General features: G+C 53.4%; 2 protein-coding genes across 3 annotated transcripts; both read left to right on the top strand.

The window, feature by feature from the left end:
- The first annotated feature begins 139 nt into the window (after window positions 1-139).
- On the top strand, window positions 140-11,812 carry CUNH20orf96 (chromosome unknown C20orf96 homolog). The gene is made up of 10 exons (XM_026652826.2): window positions 140-570; window positions 975-1,116; window positions 2,108-2,238; window positions 2,727-2,885; window positions 3,531-3,630; window positions 5,099-5,256; window positions 5,382-5,483; window positions 6,646-6,732; window positions 7,070-7,188; window positions 10,761-11,812. The coding sequence occupies exons 1-10, from the start codon at window positions 511-513 to the stop codon at window positions 10,819-10,821; spliced, it is 1,119 nt and encodes a 372-aa protein (XP_026508611.1). The 5' UTR covers window positions 140-510; the 3' UTR covers window positions 10,822-11,812.
- Window positions 11,813-13,891: 2,079 nt separating this feature from the next.
- REM1 (RRAD and GEM like GTPase 1) lies at window positions 13,892-24,846 on the top strand. Of its 2 annotated transcripts, none has more exons than XM_024200909.3 (5): window positions 13,892-14,044; window positions 15,408-15,750; window positions 16,683-16,765; window positions 23,446-23,656; window positions 24,171-24,846. In XM_024200909.3, the coding sequence occupies exons 2-5, from the start codon at window positions 15,411-15,413 to the stop codon at window positions 24,446-24,448; spliced, it is 912 nt and encodes a 303-aa protein (XP_024056677.1). In that variant the 5' UTR covers window positions 13,892-14,044; window positions 15,408-15,410; the 3' UTR covers window positions 24,449-24,846. The 2 variants fall into 2 exon arrangements, with proteins under 2 accessions (XP_024056677.1, XP_024056676.2); XM_024200908.3 differs by lacking the exon at window positions 13,892-14,044 and adding an exon at window positions 14,324-15,235.
- Window positions 24,847-25,076: the final 230 nt, after the last annotated feature.

Below are 25,076 nucleotides of genomic sequence, written 5' to 3'. Positions count from 1 at the left end.
CCCGGGAGGGTGCTGGGGGGACCCCAGGATGGGCTCTGGTTCCCCCTGGGAGGGTGCTGGGGGGACCCCAGGATGGGCTCTGGCTCCCCCTGGGAGGGTGCTGGGGGGACCCCAGGATGGGCTCTGGTTCCCCCTGGGAGGGTGCTGGGGGGACCCCAGGATGGTGTCTCGTTCACTTGTCTGCATGGCTATGTGGCATGTCACTGCCCACCCAGCAGTGTCCCCTCTTGCAGTCCCAACAGTGCTTCCTGCTGGGAGGGCTTGAGCCCAGAGGAGCTGAGAGTTTCCCCAAAGCCAGTACAGCTTCGCCATTCTCTGCAGTGATTCCTGCTGGGAAAGGCTGAGAATAAATAAGCCGAGACTGGAGACCTGTGAGCTGCTTACATTCAGTGCTCCTATACCGTTTCTTGAAGTTACTTGCCCAGGGTCTTCTGCAGTAATTATAAAGTCACCTTTGGGTTAGCCACCTGGCTAGCGTCTCCTGCTTTTCTTCCAGAGCCGCCCCCAGAGATGGCTGCAAAGGTCCTGAACACCCTGGCACAAAACATAACGAATAAATACGGGACAATAGTAAGTTACCCTAATGGCACTTTAACTGGACTCCTCTGAGGGGGTGGGGGCTGGAGCCAGGACACCATGGTGATGGGGGCTTTAGAAGTGCATAAATAGACCCTATACACTGCCTCTCCCCATGCCGCTTGTGGTGAAGGAAGGGCTGGGGGCTGGGAGGTGGATGGCTGCCATTCGAATGTAAGCACATGTTCGACTGGCCCTATCAGATATGCTAGCAAACTGTCACTGATAGAAGGCCTGAAGGGAGTGTTCCCCAAATGGTGCCCAGCCCTCTGGCACAGTGGAGAGGTTCCCAGACTGCCTTGAGGAATAGGATGGGGAAGTTCGAATTGTAGTGAAGACCATCCATAAACCTCCCATGACACCGTAAGCGTCTTGTTTGTGCCTTCTGCTGAGTATAGGATTACAGCAAGTGGCAGCGGGTAGAAGCAAAAAAGGAGAAACCTGTGTCACACAAACCAGCTTTGCCACCTATCACATCACCAAGTGAGGACAAGAAAAGCAAAGGGAGCTCCGCTGGCTGCCAGAAAGGCAAGCGGTCAGGTTGGCAAAGATTCTATTTCTGTACCATATGGCATGTCACTGCCCAGCAGTGTCCCCTCTTGCAGTCCCAACAGTGCTTCCTGCTGGGACGGCTTGAGCCCAGAGGAGCTGAGAATTTCCCCAAAACCAGTACAGCTTCACCATTCTCTGCAGTGACTCCTTCTGGGAAAGGCTGAGAATCAAAATGTCGGGACTGGAGACCTGTGAGCTGCTTACATTCAGTGCTCCTATACCATTACTTGAAGTTACTTCCCCTGGGTCTGCAGGAATTAGAAACTCCCTGTGGCTGGCATTCCTAAATGTCATAGAATCATAGAATATCAGGGTTGGAAGGAACCTCAGGAGGTCATCTAGTCCAACCCCCTGCTCAAAGCAGGACCAACCCCAACTAAATCATCCCAGCCAGGGCTTTGTCAAACCTGACCTTAAAAACCTCTAAGGAAGGAGATTCCACCACCTCCCTAGGGAACCCATTCCAGTGCTTCACCACCCTCCTAGTGAAAAAGTTTGTCCTAATATCCAACCTAAACCTCCTCCACTGCAACTTGAGACCATTACTCCTTGTTCTGTCATCTGCTACCACTGAGAACAGTCTAGATCCAGCCTCTTTGGAACCCCCTTTCAGGTAGTTGAAAGGAGCTATCAAATCCCCCCCATTCTTCTCTTCTGCAGACTAAATAATCCCAGTTCCCTCAGCCTCTCCTCATAAATTATGTGCTCCAGCCCCCTAATCATTTTTGTTGCCCTCTGCTGGACTCTTTCCAATTTTTCTACATCCTTCTTGTAGTGTGGGGCCCAAAACTGGACACAGTACTCCAGATGAGGCCTCACCAGTGCCGAATAGAGGGGAATGATCACGTCCCTCGATCTGCTGGCAATGCCCCTACTTATACAGCATATCCCTCAGCTACACATGGCAAGTGTATTCAGTTCCTGTCATGTGTTGAAACTGGACAGTTTAATAAGTGCAGAGCATTTTCTGTTTTACCAGTTCTATTCAGTCCCAGTTCATCCTTGCCTTCAAAGACAGCATCCTCTCTGAATCCCAGATTTGCTCAGCAGAAAACCTCAGCAAAGGAGACTGATGTAACTAAAAGCTTGGAGAACATCAAAATGATTAAGGTATGTAAAGCAAATGTCCAGTGCTGTGATTTATTTATAGGGAGGCTGGCGCACACCATTCAAGTTATTCAGGGTTGTCCCAAGAAAGGAAAAAAACGAGTTGCCTGATTATCTCATTTACACTCATGCAAAGTGGATGTCCAAGCCTGCTATTCTGATTTGGAGGCATGCACCAATTTGACACTCCCATTGTGCTCACGCAGATGACTCCACAAGGTGCTGAGCAATGGAGAATCAGGCCCTAGGTGCTGGGAGGAACTAGAGGAAGAGTGTAGTGATAGAGCAGCTGGCCAGTGAAGAAGGTGGGTGCAGGGATGTGTTGGGGGAATTGGAGTGATGTAATTTAGCAAAAAGATTGAGGTTTATTGGGTGGTTTTGTGGTGCCAAAGTAAATCAAGGGCGATATCATTATTTATTAATTAACAGGAGTGTCATTGGGATGGCAGGTGGAACACATTTGTAAATCTTTCATTCATAAATTCTTTCAGAAACTGACTAAGTCGAAGAGAAAGTCCCTAAATGAGCTGAAGCATCACAGCGCCGCCCTTGTAGAGACCAACGGGAGACTGGCCCAGGACATTCAGCAGACAGATGCCAGTACTGCCAAGCATGCCAGAGACCTGCTGCAGCAGTATGAGATGTTTGGGGTGAGGCTTAGGTGTGGCCAGTGAAGTCAGATGGGCAGAATCCCAACAGAATCCCAGCTCCTTCTAATCCCACGTGAGCAGGTTCAAGCTCTTGTGTGGCGATTACACAGCCCGTCACTAGTGGTAAGGGGGAACAGTCCTGTGCCCTGAGGCTCCTCTGCAGCATTCTGGTTTACACCGTTTATAGACCACTGGGCACTGCCCCACAGCAGCCAAAGATGCTGCAGCTACCTGCATCCTGCTGCCTCCTCTTAAGCATCCCTTCGAAGGCAGATACAGCCCTGGAGTGTGCGGAGCAGCTGCCTTGCCGATCCCCAAGGCAATGCTGCTGCAAGATTTTCTGAGGAGGAAGCAATAGTGTAGTAAGTGACAACTGTCACCCTCTCCTAGTAGCTTGAACATGTCCCCTCCATCAAGTGCATGACTTCGACTGGCTCATGAGGTGGGAAGCACAAAGTCACTCCCGAGAGCAGCTCCCCTGTGCTTGCAGCTGTGCTGCCTTGGCACCATGCAGTTCACTCCATCATGCTATTAGTGGGATCAATAAATACCATGGTGAGAGGTGCATTAGGAAGCCTGCAGCTAGACACTTCATAGTCTGTCAGTAGCGTACAGCAATCAGTGACTAGATTCCTCTCTCTACAGACAGTCATCTCGACCCTTCGGGACTCCAATCAGAACCAAGTTGGCGTAGCAAGAGCAGAACTCCAAGAAACAGAAAAAATGGTGGAAAAGAACCTGAGGAGTAAGAATGGATAGTTTACATTAAGCTAATTTCAATATAGTACATGTAACCCCATTGTCCAGTACTCCTCATTTCATTAGATTATAAATGCCAGATTGTTGTTGTGAACGTCAAATGATTAGGTTTCCTAAAGATAATCAATTAGTTTTGGTATATGGGGACTGTCACAGTTTCAGGGTAACTGCATCTGTATTCCCCCTCCGTGGGCCACTCGAGGAGTTCCCAGCCAGGTCTCAGGACTCCAGCTGTTACCTGTCTCTGGGTAGGGACCTTTGTTCCACTCCCTTCTAACTCGGTTTTAAAGCTGCACAGCTCCTTGCCTTACTCAGTGATATCCCCAGCAAGCTAGTCTGCCTGATGGCCAGCACCTGTGTGTTGCTTTCTCTCCGTGGGCTATGAACAGTATGTTGCCAGCAGTTACAAGTTACTACACAGCTCCTCATAAGCAAGCACATTTATTCTTAAAGTAAAAGCATTTATAGAGTAAACATCATTAAAACAATCAATAGAGTTGAACTCACCTTAAACATTCCAGGCGTCACCCATTAGTCTTATGGTGCCCTTGTAGGCCAAAGTCTTTCCCTGAGTCAGTTTAAACAGTCTTTTCATGCCAAAAGCCCTTTCTTTGTCTGTTGGTCTCTGGAAAACCCAGTTTGAACCAGTATGGACAAGCCTCCCCAGTTGGTACCTCTCTGGAGGTGTTAACAACCTCCAGATAGGGGGAGGGATAGCTCAGTGGTTTGAGCATTGGCCTGCTAAATCCAGGATTAGCAGGCCCCTTGAGGGGGCCACTTAGGGATCTGGGGCAAAAATCAGTACTTGGTCCTGCTAGTGAAGGCAGGAGGCTGGACTCGATGACCTTTTGGGGTCCCTTCCAGTTCTATGAGATAGGTATATCTCCATATATTTTAAACCTTAATCATTCTTCTCCCACACCCCTTCTTAATTTCTGGCGGAGCTAAAAGTAACCTTTCCCTACTGGAGTTGCACACAATTCCTGGCCCACAGTGATACACAAACTAATCATACACTTAATACAACATGGGATACTGCATGCAGTTGCAATACCTGTCACAGGACATTCCCTCTCAGTCAACTCATGTAAAAAATGTTTGGAAGGGATATAAACCCTACAACGGCAGAACCAACCATTAACTGATGGGGTTAGAAAGAGACTTCCCCTATGAGCAAGTTATTCCATATTCTTGCACCTTCTTTGAAAATATCTGGTACTGGCCACTGTCCGAGACAGGATAGTGGATTAGATGGGCCACTGGTCTGATTCAGTCTGGCAGTTTCTGTGTTTCTAATCATGGCTACTAGACTAAAATAATATTTAACCATCATAAAGAGAAGGTTCTGTTTCAGAAGAACAAAAGTTTCCTTGGCTCCACTGAACAGGAGACTCAGTAGAGAGGGGGTTTAGGAGTCTCTGTGGCTTAACTTTCTATCTTGGCCTTTTAATCAGAACTGAAACATCAGGTGGATCACATGAACACCAAGGTGCAAATGCTCCAGGAAGAGCTCAATGTTTTACGAACATACATGGACAAGGAGTACCCGGTGAAAGCCGTCCAGATAGGCTCTATGCTTCGCAACATCCGAAACCTGAAGGAAGAACAGCAGGTAAAGAAACCTCTCCTAACCTATGTTATCCCTGTGTGTAACGAGAAGGGATCACCAAGGCAATCAGATGTTCACTTGCTTAATAATCCTATTGTTTCCCTGCCACCCATCCCTGTAATTCTCAGGATGAAATGGAAGATATAGAAGATCTGGCCAAAACAGTAATGCAGCAACTGGAAAAGAAGGTGCAAGATGAGAAGGAGCAGATATTACAGGCTGTTGCAGAGGTTAGTGGATTGCCTCTGTCTTTGCATGCTTGAAAGTCAGTGAGAAAGATAATGGACTACCCTGCCAACTAGACTGCTACTGGGAGCTGCCATCTAGGGCTAGGGGGTTCCAGATTTGGCCCACCAGTGACACTGTGCTACAGAGGACATGCAAGGGTGTAACAGTGAACTACTGCCTCCAGCTTAGTTGCTACCTGGAGCTTTTCTTTGGAGTAGCAGGGAGCTGTAGGTACAGAGCTGGATTTCGCATTGGTGTGCAATTGTAGCCTTGCATGTTGCAATATTTTCAGAATCATACATGGGTATTTGCACACACAATTAGAGGGAATGAATTAAATGGAACTGATGTTATTTAGATAGATGTTTAACTAGTCACTTGTGTGCACAATTACTGAGATTGCACACACATTTGCAGTAATTGCATGAGCACATTAAGCACACAAATAGACACAATACTGAAAATATGAGACTTTATTGTCCCTTCAGAAGATATAGGAAACTTCTATTGTACAATTGCTGTTTATGTGGTAGTACTTAAGACTTCTGTGCAAACGTAAAGGAGCCCTCACCATAGCCTGGTGAGGTGGAAAAATATCAGTATTCCCATTTCACAGATGAATCTGTAAGCAAGGGTGATGTGACTTGCCCAAGGCCATATAGCTAGTCTGTGTTGGCACCTGGCATTAGAACACCAATATTACTGACTCCTAGTCCTGTATTCAGCACAATGTGATCTCATTGGGTATTGAGGAGATGATGGCCCCCAGAATTTGTCCCAGCCTGCATTCCTTAAAGGAGGAGTTCACCTGTTATTCTAGACATGGCAAATACAACTGGGTCATCCCTAGGGTCTGCAAGTGGCAGGGTTTCATACCTGTCATTGTGGGTTGCATTGTAGAAATAAATTATGCCCAGTCAGCTCTAAAGTACAGGTTTTTGAACAACCAAAACCCTGAGAGACCGCATCCCTTTTTTCTCCCATTGAAGCTGTGAACCCATTCTTCTGAGCCTGTTAGCTCAAAGAGAGCCATGGACAGCAATCATGTTTGTGATTGCTGCAGCCCTCCCCAGCTATTTTCTGCTTCTCTTCGTGTCCAGATGCATACTGGGATTTACTGTCTGGTCTTTTACTTCAGCTGGTTTATTTTTTCTATCTGTGCAGGACAAGGCGTTCCTCTATCAGGAGGGGCTGAAGCAGATGGCTCTCAACAATCGGATACTCAGGAATGAAATCCAAATGCAAAAGAAGGTGAGCAGGTTTGGGAGGAAATCGCATGGAGCAGCAGGGGTGTTGGCCTAGTGAGTATTAACCCCTTTGCTGCTGGTCCTCCAGTACAGTGGCTGTGCCATTCAGTTTCCAGTGGACTATTAGGGCACACCTAGGATGTTGAGGCGCACAGCAGGGATTCCCCTGGCACACTGCAGAATGTACTGTGGGGAACACTCCGGCCCTGGCTTTGTGAGGATGGACCGATGCCCTGGCCAGTCTTCTCTAGCTCCTCTGATGTTTCTAGTTCTCTGGTACCTTCGTGCTCTCGTCATCTAGGTGTTTTTAAAGAGCAGTCTCACAGGTTTAATTCTTTCAGTTCATTCACAAGCTGTTGGAAGAAATCACAGAGCTACGAAAGAGCATTATGACACTTCGCTGGAGCGTGAGAGACCCTAGAGAAGTGATCTTCGCCGACGTCCTGCTCCGCAGGCCCAAGTAGGTCCCTGCATTTATCTCCTAAGCAGTAGAGTTTATTGACCAACACGCCACAGGCCCTTCTGACACCAGCTTCAACGTGAGTATTCATAGGTCACCCTCTGCTTGGTGCACTGGGAGTTAATCTCCACTCAGAATGCCTTTGTATTAAGAAACGCAAGCCAGCTATTTGCACAGCCTTCAAAGGTAAACGATGCACCTCACCATAAAATGTAAACCTAATTATAATATTGGATCATAGAATATCAGGGTTGGAAGGGACCTCAGGAGGTCATCTAGTCCAACCCCCTGCTCAAAGCAGGACCAATCCCCAACTAAATCATCCCAGTCAGGGCTTTGTCAAGCCTGACCTTAAAAACCTCCAAGGAAGGAGATTCCACCACCTCCCTAGGTAACCCATTCCAGTGCTTCACCACCCTCCTCGTGCAATAGTGTTTTCTAATATCCAACCTAGACCTCCCCCACTGCAACTTGAGACCATTACTTGAGATCCAATTGGGGAAGGGACGTGCATGGCCTAATGGCCTGAGCACAGGAGTAGGAACTAGGACGGGCTAGCCCTAGCACTGATACGGATTTATTGTCAACCTTGGGTAAGTCACTTCCCGTCCCTGTGCCTCAGTTTCCCCACTAGGGGATTGTGAGGATTAATAAAGCTTTACAAGCCTCCTGTGATGCACAATAAGGAAGTATTCTGTTGTTCTCATTTTACAGTTGGGAAAACTAAGGCTCCGAGGGACCAACAGGCCTTCCCAAAAGACTCATTGTATGTAGTGTATTCATAGCCATGTCGGTCCCAAAAGACTAGTTGTCAGAGCATGCACTGGTTATCTAAAGTCACTTTTCGAACAGCCACAGTAAATTCCCCCCCAAAATACTGGATGAAAAAAGATAAGTAGGCCATTTTCCTACGATGTTAAAGAGGTTTCAAAGGCAGATGAAAGCTGCAAAAAGCCAAATCTCATTTCTCCCTCCCCGGCCCCAGTTCACTGGTGGCTGATTGCTTTCAGCATTGAGTTTCTGTTCATCAATGTGCAGGGTGCCCTGCCAGCTCATTCACAGAAATCCTGGCTTCTAACTTCCAGGAACAATGGAAAAGGTTCGGCTAAGAGTGTGGGCTCAAAACATAAAACAGAGAGAGATGCACTAACGCGCCCTGAAACCACTCCCACAAATACCTACTGGGGTGCAGTTGATGCAAAGAGCAATTGTGATAACACCTCAGATTGTAATTGACTGCACACCAAATACACACAGATCCACAATATCGAAAGGAAACGTAATGCAGTTTAAAATAGAAATTTGATTAACAAGTGTCAAGTGACGTTACAACTGGCCATTGGTCTTGATCGGTTATTGACTTCAGTTAGGGTGTAAGCCAAGGCCACATTTGGCCCAAAGAGGTTAAGGTCTTGAATGTCAGCCAGTCTAAACTTGTAGGTGTGTGTGCAAAATGCATGTGAAATTGTTTGCTGTTTGCCTGTGCGTTTATTGCAGTTGTGTGTGCAAAGTGAGTGTGTGAACAAACTGTGAATCACACTGATTTTTCACCTCTAGCTTCCCCATTTTTGCACATAAAGTAATTTTATAGGCATATTAGTCCTGCAGTTTCCCCCCATTTTGCATACATAGATTATTCACATGAACTGTATGAAAACCAGGTCTTCCATGATTTCCATAAACCCAGGCCATAAGTCTGTGACAGAGCCAATAATAGGGCCAGATTCCCTGACTCCAAGTCCCGTGTTTTAAGCAGAAGACGGTCCTTTGGCCTGGTCCAACTGCAGAAGTTTGGAGGCCTGGTGTGAAGCAGAAGGAAAGCCTGCAACATGTCAGGAAGTTGGGGAGAGTTGAACGGCCTGGTGATATATTAGTCTAACTTAATTTTTTTCAGATAAAAGCAGGATAAAATGGAGAATTAAGTAGTCCTGACAGATTGTAGAGCTGAGGTGGCTGCGTGTGACTGGGAAAGGTTTAAAAATAGAAGAAAGGCCAAGTGGGAAAGTTTCTGCAGCATCATAAGTCAGGCATTTGGTGATTACACAGCCCTGCCAGGCTGGGCGCCTTTGCCAGAGCCATCACCACGGTTTCCTCCACAGACCTTTCCCGCTGACCTCCCTTACACTTTTCACATGACTTCGCAATGGGCTGGTTTTCTTAGATTAGCCCATTGGTTTCCCTGAGACACTGAAGAAACAAAGTTGTGTTCAGCCCACGTTCAGCTGGGAGAGTTGGGGAAAGTGCGGTGCAGGGGCTCAGTCTCTCTCCCCACTAGCAGCAGCAGAGCAGAAACTGATCGTAGGCAGGGTTGGATTTTTCGTAACAGACCTATAGTGTCACAGGACGCGAGATCTGGGATGCCAAGAGGCTGGAGGGGGTCCCTCCCTTTCCTTACTCATTTTTGTTTCTAATTGCTGCGTGGCCAAAGCAGCAAAACCACGTTACTTCTTTCCTCTCGCCCTCCGTTCCCTGCCTCTGCTTTGCCGAAATACAGCTGAACAAGTCCACCTTTTGTGCAGAATCAGTATTGCAGCCTAGTCAGCAAGGAAGGTGAGAGATGGCTGGGAGTCAGAAGACTTGGGAAGCTATTCCTGGCTCTGCCACGGACTCATTGTATGACATTTGGCAAGTCATATGGGGCCTGATTTCTCAGTGTGGGAAGTCCACGGGCATTGTGGGTGTTCAGACCTTCTGGAAATCAGGTGATTTACCCCTCTGGGCTTCAGTTTCCCCATCTTTAAAAATGTACCTCCTCTGAGTGCCATGGGGTGTCATTCATGGAGCTTTTCCCAGCTGTTACAGAAGCCTGGATTGAAGGTGTCACGGAACAGAACCAGAATTTAATGAGGATGTTGATACACAAACTAGTGGTCACATTTCATCTTACTGCATTTCTCCCACTGTGTGCTGGAGAGTGGATGTAACTAACAAGGCCCTGCTGCTGTGAAGCTTTTCCCCTCTGCGTTTGTCTGTTGGGCTTGAAGGAGAGTCGCAGCTAAATACATTGTTCTGTTTTCATAAACCCACTGCCGAGTCTGATTAGGGCTCGGTTATCCTGTGCATGCTGTCTAGGAAACAGCTAGGCAACAGGGCTCAGGCTTTGATTTACAATGTGTGATCTTCCCATAGGAAGAGAGGAGATGGCCAGTCTGGTTAATGCCAGAATGGGCTCCGCAGGGTGAGTCAGAGCTAACGTATAATACTGCTTGGGCACTGCTGCTGTGGGCTGGGTCACCTGTTTGGGCTCTGGCTCATGCACAAGAACCCAATATGGCTTTAAAGGGCTGCTGTCCTCTGAGCAAGTCTGGGGTTCTGGTCCTACCCCTCCTCCCACCCTCCAATAGCGAAGGGTGTATGAGTGGTGGACAAAGGATGTCCAGGCCCTCGAGTTACTGTTTGGCTGTACAGCATGTCTGAGAAGGGCCATGTGTTTCTGGCCCTGATTGTACCAGGATTTCTCTTCCCCACCACCTCACTCCCAAAGACTCACTTGATCTGAACTGAGGCAGAGTTCTTGTTTCCTTGGCTATGGTTTGACTTTCTCCTTATTGCTCTCTCCTCTCTCTGCTCAGATGCCTGCCAGATACAGAGATTGTTCTCAATATCCCCTTAGAGGAGAAGGTTTTCGTTTAGTCCCAGAAGCTTTGGACCTGAAGTGGAAAGGTGGGTGGATGCGCCAGGCCTTGCCCACAGAGCTATGTCATCATAGAACACAGCTGGGCCAAGAACAGGATGAGGAGCTGTACAACAAATCGCCCCCTCTTCATGGACAAGTTCTCCAAACCATCCCAGTTCTCAGGAAGTTCTGCTCTGCGCCGCTTTTGGTTTGTCAGGACAAACAAGTTCCATCACAGAACAATATGCAGGACTCCTTGTGTCATCGTCATGCCAGATCCAAGCTGGGTAAAAGCCAGAAAACTGCCATCTCGCTAGAAGGAATATGGTGCAAAATTCTATTAAAGCAGCCAGGTGTGATCCAAAACGGGATCGTTGATGAGGTGTCACTATTGTCAACAGCCCTTTCCCCATCTCACATTCTTACAGCGCTACCGAGTGTCATGGGTGTCCGCCAACTACCGATAAAACATCACAGTTCCACTTGGTCAGATTAATTCTTGGTGTAATTCTCCTGAAGCCCAGGGGAGTTCTATCAGAACAAATTTGGCCTTTTTATCCTTCCCAGTAAAACTACTTTGTACAAGATACTTTTATCAATATTTTGATTTCTGATGAGCTGAAGCCCAGACCCAGGATGAGGTCTTTAGTAATGGAACAATGAGGAGCTGTCACTAAGTGCCCTCGAGCAGCTGCCTGTCAGAACAATTGCATCCCCATCAGCTATAGCACATGTCAGTTCAGGGGGACAGAGTGGTGACCCAGGATGAGGATCTTCCACTTCCAGTGTTCTGTACAAATGCTTGCAGTTCCTAGCAGCAGGCGTCGCTTGCCCTATGGCAGTAGTGTAGTCCATCCCATCCCAGCTGTGTCTTGCTTACGGTTGAATGGTTCGGACAGTATTCAGTCTGGGAAGTCTACCAGTCGATGGATAACTGTGTAGCATGTTTAACCTGCAACTTTCAGTCTACATTTTGAAATAAAAATTAAGTGGGTCTTTAATTTGTAACTGAAGTTTCATCCTGTCAGAATAAATCTCCAGACACCTTTTATTATTTGTCAAAAATAATAGCACTTTTCACTTCAGTAGTATGTATCAAGCAGGGATCTCAAAGTGCTTTACAGCCACTAGTAAATGTAACCTCGCAGCCTTGATGACACAGAGCCAAACTAGCTGGCTAGGTACTTCTCAAGCCCCATCCCTGTAAGATGTGAGCCTGCCTCACTTCCCATAATGATATTTCACATGCACCTCTAAAACGCTTACTCCTGGAGGTGTGTGGGTGAGGCTAGGGCAGTGATACGTACCCGTTCCTCTAAAGTGCTCTGTGATTGGTGGAGGAAAAGTGCAAAGTAGTACCATAGCAATGGTATTCTATTAAAAGTATTTACAGTGTACTGAGTCGCACTCCTTACTTGGTGAAATACCCATAGCTTCTGTCGTTCTTCAGCCTGCCACTAGATGGAGCCTGGCAGCAGCTCAGCAGATAGATAAATCAAATATGAATATCAAGTGATTAATAGAAAACTCACAGAGCCAAAGTGCTGGGGGAAGGGGTTTCCCTGCCGACGAGCAGAAAATGAGGAGCCCTGGAGAGCAGGCCGGGTACAGGGGCTGTCTCACCCATGGAAGATGGGAAGTGCCCTTTGAGAGGTGATGGACTTTCAAACACAGGAGGACAATCTCCTCCAAGGGTGTCAGGCTGAAGAAGAATCCTGCTGAGTTGTTCCTTCTCCATTTTTTCACTCCTGGAGAAAGCTGCCCTGTAAGGAATCTGAAAGCCCAGGAGCTTGGAACTGGGCTGCAGCCTGAACCAGACACCCAGTAGGAGTTGGCTTCCCAACACCAGCCCCTAGTGGGGCCTTTGCACCCAGATTCGTCCCTGGGGGCCTGATCCAGCTCTGCTGAAGTGAGAGCCCTCGGCTTGGGCCCCACCATAGCGGGGACCAGACAGGAATCACGGTGTGTGTTGACAGTGCAGTGTTGGGCTGAGAATGTGAATTGACTAAGGACTGGAAATAAAGGAATGAAGGTGCTTAGAGTGGTAGCAGCCAAGGTGACAGGAGGGCTTCTGATGTGTTAAAGCAGCTATTGGTGCAGTAGTCTGTCAAATCTACAGCCCCATGTTACACAGCAGGATCATGGACACGACCACCCAGACCTGGGGACCCACCGAGGGGACTGGCACATGCTTGGCTGGGGGAGCAGCTCAGGCAGCCTTCCAAGGATCATCCTCCTGTCTGGCCACTTCATTTGCTGGCTCTCTCTTTGCCCCCCACGGGGATGCGGAAGTTACCCCAGTCCTAGGGATGGTATTATTGCCTGGGGCAACAGGTTCTAGAGAGGGCTAGTCCAGGGGCTATGCTGTGTGCTGGAGGTATAATCTTCCATCATGTCATGTGGTGGGGTGTCTAGAATGATGCCCTGAGATTATTAGGCCTGAAGGGGCAGGTCCCTGAGGCAGGGGCTGTGGGCGCTGCAGTGGAGTGGATGCCCTGGTGACGAGATCCAGCTGGGGGGGTGGAAGTCAGGGGGCTCAGGCTGGGGTGGGGGGGGGCTTTAACCCGGGGGGGCTGGGGGAGGGTATGGGCATTGGATTCAGCCTGGGGCAGAAACAAGGAGGAGGCCGGTGGCACCTTAAAGACGAACAGATTTATTTGGGTATAAGCTTTCCTGGGTAAAAAAAACCCACTTCTTCAGATGCAAATAAATGTTAGTCTTTAAGGTGCCACCGGCCTCCTGGTTGTTTTTGTGGCTATAGACTACCAGGGCTCCCCTCGGAAGCCTGGGGCAGGGGGTTCAGGGGCTGGAGAACTTGATCGCCCGGTGTGGGCCCCTGGACACTGGGCTAGGGCAGCTGATCCCCGGCACAGTGCTCAGACCCCTGGCACCGGTGCTGGATCCTGGGCCAGTGACTCCCTTGGCGGATTGCGGGGCGGACCTTGGAGGCGCTGGGTCTGGGCAGGGGTGGATCCCGCGGCGCTGGCCCGGGCTGGGGGAGTGGATTCCAACTCCGCCCGCTCCGAGCGGCACCGGGCGGGCAGGGGAGGGTCCCGGGACCGGCCGAAGGGGGCTCCACCTCCCAGGGTTTAAAGCCCTGCGCTCGGCGGCTGCGGCGCTAGGCGATGAGGCAGGGGAGCGCCAGCGGCCGGGCGTTGGGTTCCGCGGGCTGCGGGCGGTCGGGGGCCCCCGGACAGCGGCTCCGGTGAGCCGGGGAACAGCAGCGGGGCCGGCGCCGAGGTGAGCCGGGCTGAGTTCTGCGAAGAAACTTTCCGCTGCGGGGGCCGAGAGCTGGGGCGCACGGGAGCGCAGCGAACCCCCGGCAGCCCGCGCTGTCCTGGCCCCCTCCCGGCATTCAGCCTTGGCCGGAGACTCTTCACCCCGGGCGCGCCGTTCCCCGCTCCCTCGGCTGCCTGGCTCGGCTCCCCTGCCCTAGCGGGCTGCCCTTTCCCCGGCAGCACCGGGCTCCGGGCTGCACCGCCCGCGGCCGCCAATGGCTCCGCTCCCAGGGCCGGAGCGGGACCCGCGCAAGGAGCCTCCGAGCCCCGGAATTCGGGCCGCATCCCGGGTCGGGCCGGACTCCTCGGGGGAGCCTCGAACCCGGGGCCACGGGCGCTGGCACCGGGGCAGGTGCGGAGAACGGGCGCTTGGCGCTGCCCGGCCCCCGCGTCCTGGCCCGGGTGGGAGGACGCTGTGTCTGTCGGGATCGCCTCCCTGCCCCTCCTGTGCGCTGCTCCCCAGGCTGGTACAATGGTGCCTGTGCCATGTGGTGGAGGTTGGCACCGCTGTCCCCATGGCATCGGGACTCTTGGGGGTTTGGTGCCAGGCTGAAATTCATAGGGTGGGGAAACCAGGCCGGGAAAGCGCATGGGACAGCGCTTCCTACCTGCTCTTACCCGACACAGAGGGGCGAGGGTCTTTAATGGGCCAGTGCCAAGCTGGCAGCTGTGGGTACCACCCTAAACCCAGCCCCTTCCCAGCAGGTGAGATCGGAGAAGGGAACATTTCCAATCCCTCTCCTCCATGGATCAGCCCCCTTGGCCTTCTGCCTCTCCTTTATTCCTTCCATCTGGCCTGAATAAAACCCTTCCCACGCTGCTGGGACCCTACTTGTGTCCCAATCCCAGCTGGGTGAAAGGGCGCTGGGTGTGGGCAGCAATCAGACCCCCCCTCCTTCCTCCCCCCACACTTTTGCCTTCCTTGCTCTGGAGCTGAAGCAGAGACGGGCTAACACCCAGGATCCACTGGGCTTTGAAGAGTCTTTGGCTCCAGATTTTTTTTTCCAGTTTAAAAGTTGTTTGGCTGAGACAATGCAGGGCGGCTGGGGAGTGCGTTAGGAGACCGGGATGATTTATGTTTGTTTCTTCTGGGCCTGCCTCCAGTCGGGAGCCAACCGAAGTGGAACTGAAAACGATCCCCTCTGTACCTAAGGTGAATGTAATCGAACTCCGAGGGCACCCAGGGGTGGGGCGGGTCCGGTCCTGGAGAATCCCAGGCAGAGCAGGCCGAGGAAAGGCAGACAGGGACCTCCAGCTCCCCAGCACAGCGCTCGCCTCCAGACTTCCTTCCACAAGCCAGTCGCTCGGCCTTTTCTGTTTTGCAGAAGATGACTCTGAACACGCAGCAAGGGGGCAAGGACCCTGTGCGCAGACGGGCCAGCACCCCGGTCCCCCTCTCCCACCAGGCCAGGCCAGGGATGCGTGAGCTGAGGCCTAACCCCAGTGAGTCCCATCACCCTCCGCTTGGCTACTCCTCATCCTTCGAGCCTGGAGACAAAGCTCCCGTCATGCCGCGCAGCAGCTGGTCATCGGACTCGGCCGACTCCGACAGCTCCTGGGAATCCTTGTATCGGGTGGTGCTGCTGGGTGACCCTGGTGTGGGCAAGACCAGCTTGGTGAACCTCTTTGCCGGGATCCAAGAGCGGGACCTGCCGGAGCAGCCAGGAGGTAGGGGGCCCTGCCCTGGGGGAAATGCAGCGTGGGTGTCAAGCCGGCTGCCCCAGGTCTTCCTGGGGCTCTGCGGAATGAAATGCTCTTGAGGGCCATGCGGGGCAGAGGTTGGGGTGTGGGCAGTGGGTCACAGCGGGCAGAAGAACTGTGTAAACCCAAGCCAAGGGGCACAGTGGAGAGGCTGCACTGACTGCTTGGGAGCAGGGCAGAGCCGCCACTTAGCAGTGAGGAGCGCGCCGCCGAACGTGGGGAACGTGCCCCCAGTGCCGTTCCCCATCTCTGGGGCTGGGCAGGGGGAAGTTAGCACGGCACAGTGCCAGCTGAGAGCCACCGGTGGCTCAGTTCTGATGTACCTACTGTAGGTAACACTGTGCACCCCCTTGAAAACTGGGGGGGTCCTTAGCTGTGGATTTCAGTGGGTTTGAGATGGAAACATGGGAGGGAGGGATATCGTTCTGACATGCATCAGGGGTCAGCCGCCTGGGTCCAGTCAATGCCAGTTGTCCAGCTGCCTGCTGGAGCCTCGGTACCTTTCAGCCTCCCCCCAAGCCAAAAAATAACCTGGCAAGGTGGGTGAGTGAGTCCTGAACCTGGGAAGAGCCGTGAGATGCCCCAGCACCTTCCCCCTCCTTCCAAGCACTAAGGCAGGAGAGTAGCCAGGCTTCCGCCAGGGCATCGCCCTGGACCTCACCACTTTCCCACATCCTTCCATGGTGCTGGCTGGTTGGTAGCTTTAGTTCCTTGCCTAGAGGATCAGTTGGGTTTTCCATGCCCTGTGTTTAACCCCACCACCTTGGGGTGCTGCCTCCTCCCAGCCTGAGCAGCCAGCAGACTCTCCCGCTGTGGAGCTCAGCGGCACTGGGCCTGGGCTGGAGGCCCTGCCGGGCAGGCGGAGTCTGGCTGACTTGGATGCGTCTGGCTTGTTTCAGAGGACGCCTACGAACGCACCCTGTCGGTGGATGGGGAGGAGACCACGCTGCTGGTGATGGACACCTGGGAAACAGAGAGGCGGGTAGGGGAGCGTGCATGGGGCGTGGCAATCACAGGGACTGTCTGTGGGGGTGGGGGAGGTTACCTTTTCAGTGAAGTGGGTTCTGTTGCTAGACTGGAGTTATTTATTATAGGGTCTGTTGCTGTTGTAAATGCCACAATGAACTTGTATGAACATAAGAACGGCCCTACTGGGTCAGCCCAAAGGTCCATCTAGCCCAGTATCCTGTCTGCCGACTATGGCCAGTGCCAGGTGCCCCAGAGGGAATGAACAGAACAGGTAATCATCAAGTGATCCATCCCCTGTTGCCCATTCCTAGCCTCTGGCAAACATCTATCCCTGTCCATCCTGTTTAATAGCCATTGATGGACCTACCCTCAATGAATTTATCTAGTTCTTTTTTGAACCCTGTTGTAGTCTTGGCCTTCACAACATCCTCTGGCAAGGCGTTCCACAGGTTGACTGTGCGTTGTGTGAAGAAATACTTCGTTTTATTTGTTTTAAACCTGCTGCCCATTAATTTCATGTGGTGACCCCTAGTTCTTGTGTTATGAGAAGGAGTAAATAACACTTCCTTATTTACTTTCTCCACACCAGTCATGATTTTATAGACCTCAATCAGATCCCCCCTTAGTCGTCTCTTTTCCAAGCTGAAAAGTCCCAGGCTTATTAATCTCTCCTCATACAGAAGCCGTTCCATACCCCTCATCATTTTTGTTGCCCTTTTCTGAACCTTTTCCAATTCGAATACATCTTTTTTGAGATGGGGCGACCACATCTGCACGCAGTGTTCAAGCTGTGGGCGTAGCATGGATTTGTATAGAGGCAACGTGACATTTTCTTTCCTAGTCTCTACGGCCGGCTGTGTGTCCATGCCCACCTGCTCACGAGACAGGGCTGCAGGGACAGACCCTCCTGCTGGACCCTACGTCCACCAGGCCCCACTTTAGCTTTCTGGGGAGCTGCTCTTGCCATTGTGTGACGTCCCCAGCAGACCGTGCTTGCTGTTCCCGTCGGTCTGTGGCTGCAGCTGGGTCAGGGTCAGCAGCTAGGAAGGGGATGAGGGTGACTTCCCCAGTGAAAAGCTGACTGGCTCATCAGGTGTCCAAGGGAGGAGCTTAACACCCCTGGGAGCTGGACAGACCCAACTCCCTGTCCCCCCAGCTCCCCACAGAGCGGATGCTCCAAGCTAGGCACTTGGGGCTGATTCTCCCACCTTCCCTCCGGCGTAGCTGCTGATGCACCTGCAAAGGGGGTGTAGGCTGCTGCCAGGTCAGAATGGCTGTGCTGGCGGAAGCGCAGACGCGAGGTGCCAGGCAGCGGGAGCTGGGCCCGAGACGTCCCCGGGGAAGGTGGAGAGAAGGAGGGAAACGTGCCAGATCCCCAGGCTGAGTGTGCGGGGAGGTGCTGGGGTTCGTTTGTCTCCTAGCTGTGCAGGAGCTGACTGGGCGAATGACGGGTGAGGAAATGCAGCCTTTAAAGGGAATGCGTTAGTAGGCAGCAGTCGTGGTGCCCGGCAGCATCTCTGCCCCTCCGCCCCTGCTTGTGGGTGACTGGAGATTGATAGGAGCAAGATTCCCCCTCTTCCAGCCCCACCCGGGTCTTTGCTTTCGAGGTACAACTGGGGGCGACGCTCGCTGGTAACAGCAAGAGGGTCCCGAGCTTCATTGAAATGGCCTCTCCGCCTGCCGGTCTGGGAGCCACCTGCACTCTTCCCCTTCGCCAGCTGCATCTTCAGGAAAGTCAGTGGGGGCCATCTAGTCCCCAGCACCTCCTGCAGCCCCTGCTCCCTGTGGCCAAGGTCTCTGGTGGTATCTGGGAAGGGATGGACTCGCTTCCCCACCTGACCAAGTACGAGCAGGGAATGCCGGTCCTCTTTTCCACTGTCCACTCTGCCCGGAGCACTGGGCGCAGATACCCCTTAGCGTCCCGCCCTTAAAATCCAGGAGGGGGCCGAGAGGAACAGAGGGGGCTCGGGGAATGGCTCCTATGGGAAACACAGCCCGTAACTGAGTGGGGATGAGGGCATTGGCATGGAGTGGGAGTCAGTGGTACCCACCGAGCCCCGAATGAGAGAGCCTGACCCAGACGAGGATGTGAGAGGTGAGGGAGGGGCAGGGGTTCTGGCGAGACCCCACTAGCCTGGCCCAGCTGGGCCTGCTTGCAGTGATTATGGCCAGGCTTTTCGTAGTGGGTCAGTATTTCACTCGGGATACCATGAGAAATGCAATTCTTTATCACTTTGGTTTTGGTGGACGAACAAAGGGTTAATTCCATGTCATTCCTGTGAACCCTCCTGCAGCTCGAGGCCTGCGTGAGCTCTCTTCACATCCGAGCTGGGCCAGGCACGGGAGGGTTGGGCCAGCCCTTTAGGCTTCTGGTTCATACGGGCTTGGCCTCCCGCTGCATGAAGCTTCCTAAACCCGAAGGCAAACTCCCCAAGGTACTAAGTCTCGGGGTCCAAAGCTTTCCAGGGCTCCCACCCAACCCCTCCATCTGCCTTGCTTTGCCTGGGGTCTCTGGTTTGTAGAGATGAGCGCCGCCCTGGGAGGCTTGGGTCAGGAGCTGGCTGTCGCCAGAACTCTGCACTGGTTGGAGCTGAGGTTTTGCTGCAGGCTCATGGGTCCGGTTTTGCAAGCAAACGCGAGAAGAGTTGCCCAGTTTGGGGATTTGCTTGGGGTCTCTCTCGGCAGGGCTCTGGCATGTGCAGCTTGTCCAGAAGCAATGGCGTGACCACTCGCTGGAAAAGCCGTAGTGTCCTGTCAGAAACACCTGTGTCGTCTGCACTGCCTCTAAAGAAGCGGATGGACTGTAAATTGGCATTACTGGTTCTAAGGCCCCTAAGCCTGTTGGTCCTGGCAACATTTGCTGACCAGGATCTCTGCAGTGTGAGGTTTGCTCCCTTGTGTGTGAAGCTGGCTTCTGTTCCCAGCACGAGAAATAGCAGGCCGGTTTGACATAGAATTTAGGACCACAATGGCATGCAGAATGCGTGTGGATTAGCATGCCCAATCTGTGCCTCTAATCACGGTAACTGTGCATGCAAATTAGATGCACCTTTTGCACAAGCAGTTGTACATCTAAACAGTCTGAAAATCTGGTCCTAAAGTTTTAAAGACTTGAATTTATTTCCACTATCCCTGAATTGCATTTTTCTACTGAGTGCTATTTCCCCTCGTGAGAAGATACCGATTGTCAAGTTAATTTGTTTAGGGACACAGTGAACATCAACATTTTGGCCGTGATGGGTCCTAAGGCCTGGAACCCGATGCCCCTGAAATCTCCCCCCCGCTCCATCCTTCCCATTTTAAAAACCCGCATTAAAAGCTCATGTTTTCTCCCAGGGGCTCTGGCCTGATGATAACATTATCTAGCTCTTATGTGGCGTTTTTCATCAGTAGATCTCAAACCACATCACCGTTGTTAATGTATTTATCCTCCCACCCACCCCCCGGTGAGGTGCTCTTAACCCCAGTGTACAGATGGATGCAGAGGTGGTAAGTGACTTGCCCATGGTCACACAGGAAGTCTGTGGCACAGCAGGGAATTGAAGCCAGGCCTAACCACTGGACCATCCTTCAGCCCCTTCCCTTCCAGGCCCCCATTCCTTTGTAAATGGGCTCCCCTGCTCTTGCTGGCTGTTTGCAATTGGAAAGGGGCTCATATTTCAGCCTGAGGCCCAGACCCCTGACCGCTCTGGCCGGGGTTTGGGGCTGTACGAATACAAAGGATGTCCTGGCTGGGTGTGTTCCCCAGAGGGTGCTGCAGCCAGTGGTTCTGTTGTGAACCCTTTAAAGCCCTCTTCCTTCTCCGGCGTGGGAGGGTGGGTCCCCCTGAGCCCCAAGAGCCCCATTGGTGTTTGCAGGCACTGGGCTGCCACAGATGCATGGCTGGGCAGCCTGCGCGTTTGGGAGCGGAGCCCTGGGGCTGTAATTTGCAGCTGACACAGATTGAGGAGGAGACTGTGTCAAATGCCCCCCAAAGCCAGAAGCTTTTAATCTGCGGGTTATTGACGTGTCTGCTGGGCGGCCAGAGGCTGCGGGAGCCTGGGCTGCTGTCTGATGGGGACAGGCTGACGGCAGCGGGGGCCGCGCCGCACCTGCACCGGGGCTGTGATGCTGAACTGCTTCCCCCTCCTTGCCCTGTCCACAGCCTGGAGATTTGCACCCTCTCTGGGGACCCGTTCCTTCCAAGGGCTCAGACTAGCCCCAGCGGGCAGGGAGCAGCCTGGGGGCAGGCCTCATCCTTCAGTAAACCTTGAGCGCGCTATCCGTTCCTCACTGATTGATGGGGCTGTTCAGCTGAGCCGTTACCCTGCCTGCTGACTTGTCTGCTCTCCCCCACTCTTGGCCCCAGCCCACAGACTAGCGGCTGGCTCAGCCCCACCCCTGCAGGGAGCAGAGAAGACTCTTCTGTTCGTACTGGTAGACAGCATTGCTGCTGAGGACGGGCCGTTATAATGCAGACACTGGGGTGCCTTGTCTTGTACCCAACGACCCCGGTGGCTGGCATCCTTGGTAGCCATCAAGGCCACCTGGAAGCTGGGGAGGGCACTTATTATACAAGTTCCCGCCTCCTTTCCCATTAAGGGCAAGAGGGAAATGCTTGTTTGCACCCAGTGCTGCCAACAGCAGCGAGGATACGGCTCTTCCCATGCCAAGTCACTAGCCCCCTGACTCCATGGAGTCCCCTTCCTCATGTCTTTGCCAGGAGCCCCTACTCGCTAGCTGGCCCAGCTGTGGGAGCTGGGAGTGGCTGTGTGAAAGCCTGCGGGATGGATGAGGGAATGCACAGGTGTGGGTCCAGTGCAGGCGGAGGGGAGAGGGCGGATCTCAGCGAAGCTAATGAACCATCGCAGAAAGCAGGGTCCCGTGCTTCCGCCAGCGAGATCTGCCCATGGTGAGCCGTGAGCAGAAATCCCGGCGGGGGGGAGGCTGGAATCGCTGTCAGGCTGAGAGGGGGAGGGGCAGCTGGGGTCCAGCGGTGCTGGCTGGTACTAACTTACTCTCACCGCCTGAATTAATGCTTGTAGGGGAATCATGGGAGTGGGCACCAGCCTTGGCCTCCTCCTGAATGTCAGACACCTGCAGAAAAGGGTAATGATCAAATCCCCGTAACGATCCCCCTGGGCACATGGGGACGTGTGTTTTTTCTAGGGCCAGAACCTCGGCTGGTGTAAATCACCCCAGTGCCCCTGAGGTCCCAGGACGTCCTTCCATATGTGCCCAAATCAGTGCAGGTGGGAAGGTTTTCACAGGCTGAGAAACCCCCTGAACGTAGATTTACAGCTCACCGGTCCTGAGCAGGAGGGGAGTGTGGGGGTCAGCGAGGTAAGACGCAATGATGGCGAAGCGGGTGGCGTGCTGCCCAGACACAGGTATGGAGGGCTTACCAAGGCGAACAAGAGCGTGAAGGATGGTGTGTTGGGCTCGTGGGAACGGCAGGAGAGCCTTGCTGGTCTCCCGTGCCAGGGGCATGAGGGTGTGAATGAAAAACCAGCCCTGACGCCATCCTGCCAGAGGCAGATGCACGAGGCAACGGGCTGGCAGGCTGTGGACGGGTGGAGCTCTAGAACCAAGGGGTTGTGGTTTGAGGAAACAAAACCAAAGTCTTCGAGAGCCCTGGGGGGGAAGGGACTGGTCCCCCAGGATACAGCCTGGGCTGACACGCAGGCCTGGAGTGACAAGAGCAAGGGGTGTTGTCTTGGCCGTCCCAGTCACGTCTGAATGCGAGCGAAGCGATTCCAAGTACAGCGAGGAAGGAAGCAGCTGGTAAAACCGCTGGGAGCGGCAGAGTAAACGTTTGGCAGCAGTGCATTGTGGGCAAGTGAAAGGGGTGCATCCCGCATTGCTCCGTGGATGCAGGCTCCTAGTCACTACGCCTGTGCAAAATGCTAGCAAACGTGAGCGGCAGCATTTCCCACGCACTGGAGGAGCCGCCTATGCACGGCGCCAGGCGGGGAAGCCTCGGGCTCAGGCATTTGGGTAGAACGTCTGGCCCCGAATCACTCTCGGAGTTCCCGCTACGCCGGGTGTCTGGAAGAGCCTGGCTGGGTGCTCTCGTTCCCCACTCCCTGGGCCAGGAGCGGAGTCGAAGCTTGCGGGACATACCACCCCTGCCACCCCCTCACACGTCCCACCAGCTTGGGCTCCTGGAGCCTAGGGGGGTGTCCACACCGCAATCCGTAGCGTGACTGCAGCTCAGCTAGACGTGCCTGCACTAGCATCACCCGTGCTAGCGTGGCTAAAAATAGCAGCACAGGCTTAAATGCCGACTAGCAACCCTAGAAGGGTAGGACTGGAAGGGATCTCGAGAGGTCCTAGCTTGGATCCCTGAGGCGCGTGTCCGGGCCACGCTGAAGCCTGTGCCAGTGTGTCTACACGGCAGTGCTAGCACAGGGCTGGCCACTCGGGCTGTGATCCCAGCTTGGTGCAGTGCAAACATCCCCTCAGTTGACCTGGTAATTCCCAGCCCAGGGCTGGAAGAGCAGGTTCAGTAAGGAAGGCGGCCAGCCAGGCAGAAGGCGCAAGTTAAAGTAGCCCAATCCTCGACGCTCCTCCCAGCTCCTCGGCGCGTAGGTTATCCCGGCGCTGGGAAGCACGTGGGGAGCTGGCCGCAGCACTGCTGAGTCCGGCCCGCCGTCGGCGAGTGTGTGTGGCCCATGGCTGTGTGCCCCAGTAACGCCGTCTTTCCCTCTGCAGCCCCAGGAGGAGGAGAACCGGTTCCGCAATCACTGCATGCAGGTGGGGAATGCCTATGTCATTGTCTACTCCGTCACCGACAGGGTGAGTTTCGAGAGCGCCTCTGAGCTGAGAATCCAGCTGCGCCGGACCCGGCAAGCAGAGAACATCCCCATCATCCTGGTGGGGAACAAGACGGACCTGGTGCGGTGCCGAGAGGTCTCGGTGGAAGGTGAGCGAGCAGGGCCTGTCGTCCCCACCCTGCGGGAGACAGTTCCCAGCCAGCTGTTCGGGGACTGGGAACTGAGGGGAGGGGGAGGCTTCTTGCTTGGTGTCTCCTGCTGCTGCTCCTCAGACGTAGCTGAGATGGCCAGCGAGAGATTGCGATGGGACCCGCTCATCTGCTGAGCGTCCATCCAGGAGTGCCACTCTCTGTCCATCTGTCTAGTCCTCTGCCAGCCATCTGTCCAGCCATTAAACCACCCATCCTACTTTCGTTTAGCAGCCCATCCTGTCACCTCCATCTCTGCCCTCCCCTTAGTCTGCCATCAATCCAGTCTTTCCGCCAGCGTCTCTCCCCGCACCCATTAGCTACTGCCCTGAGCAGGTGCCTCCCTGGCGTAACCTACTGTTCGCCGCTTCCCCTGTCCCGTGCCCAGTGCAGAAAGCGCCGCCTGGCTCTGCTGGGAGAAAGCTCTTTGTCCTGGTGGCCAACTCAGGTGGGGTTGGACCCATTCTCTTCCCAGAGGGCCGGGCCTGCGCCGTGGTCTTCGATTGCAAGTTCATCGAGACGTCTGCCACCCTCCAGCACAACGTGACGGAGCTCTTTGAGGGGGTGGTGCGCCAGATCCGCCTGCGCCGGGACAGCAAGGAGGCCAACGAGAGGCGCAAGTCCATCTACAAGCGCAAAGAGAGCCTCACCAAGAAGGCCCGGCGCTTCCTGGACAGACTGGTCGCCAGGAACAACAAGAAGGTGGCTCTGAAAGTTCGCTCCAAGTCTTGCCATGACCTGTCCGTGCTCTGAGACCTGTCACAAAACAGGACACTTCCTTCTCATGCGTAAAGGGATGGCCTCTTGTACCTCCCAAGCGGCTGTCTGCCATGTACATAGGGGTTTGTAAACTTTCTTCTCTGTTCGTGGCATGTGGACAGGACCTTTCAGGGGACAGATGAGACTCGTCTGGAGCAATAACCCGGGAGACGGCGCCAACTTCCTAACCAGAGCCTCAGAATCAAAGTGACACCAGCAACCCATGGGGAAGGACTCCTTGCATGGACTGAATGTCCTAATCCCCAATAGCGCCTCCTGCCAGCCCTGCCACTTGCCTGGAGCCCTGCAAGAGGAGGTGGGCAGGGAGAAGCTAGGGCAGGTCTCCAGGGTGCCAGGAGGCACCAGGAAGTGTTCTAGTGTTTGCCCATGGAAGGGGGGGGGGAGGAAGCTGCCCCGGAGGGGGAGGGGACTGTGGGAGAGAAGGTGGGGTGTTCCCTGGTGCCTAGAGATAATGCAAGTCTGACTTTGCCAGCGCCAGGGATGGGTTTGAGCAGGACACTCAGATCATGCAGCAGGGGCAGTACGGCCACCGGCTCTGCTGGGGTCCACAAAGCCATTACCAAGGTCAGAAGATGCCTCTGAGTGCTGCTGGGAGCCAGAA

This window comes from Terrapene carolina, unplaced genomic scaffold (genome assembly GCF_002925995.2).
Source record: "Terrapene carolina triunguis isolate 2854851 unplaced genomic scaffold, T_m_triunguis-2.0 Scaffold130, whole genome shotgun sequence".
Taxonomy (NCBI): domain Eukaryota; kingdom Metazoa; phylum Chordata; order Testudines; family Emydidae; genus Terrapene; species Terrapene triunguis.
This window is presented reverse-complemented; position numbering and strand designations above follow the sequence as displayed.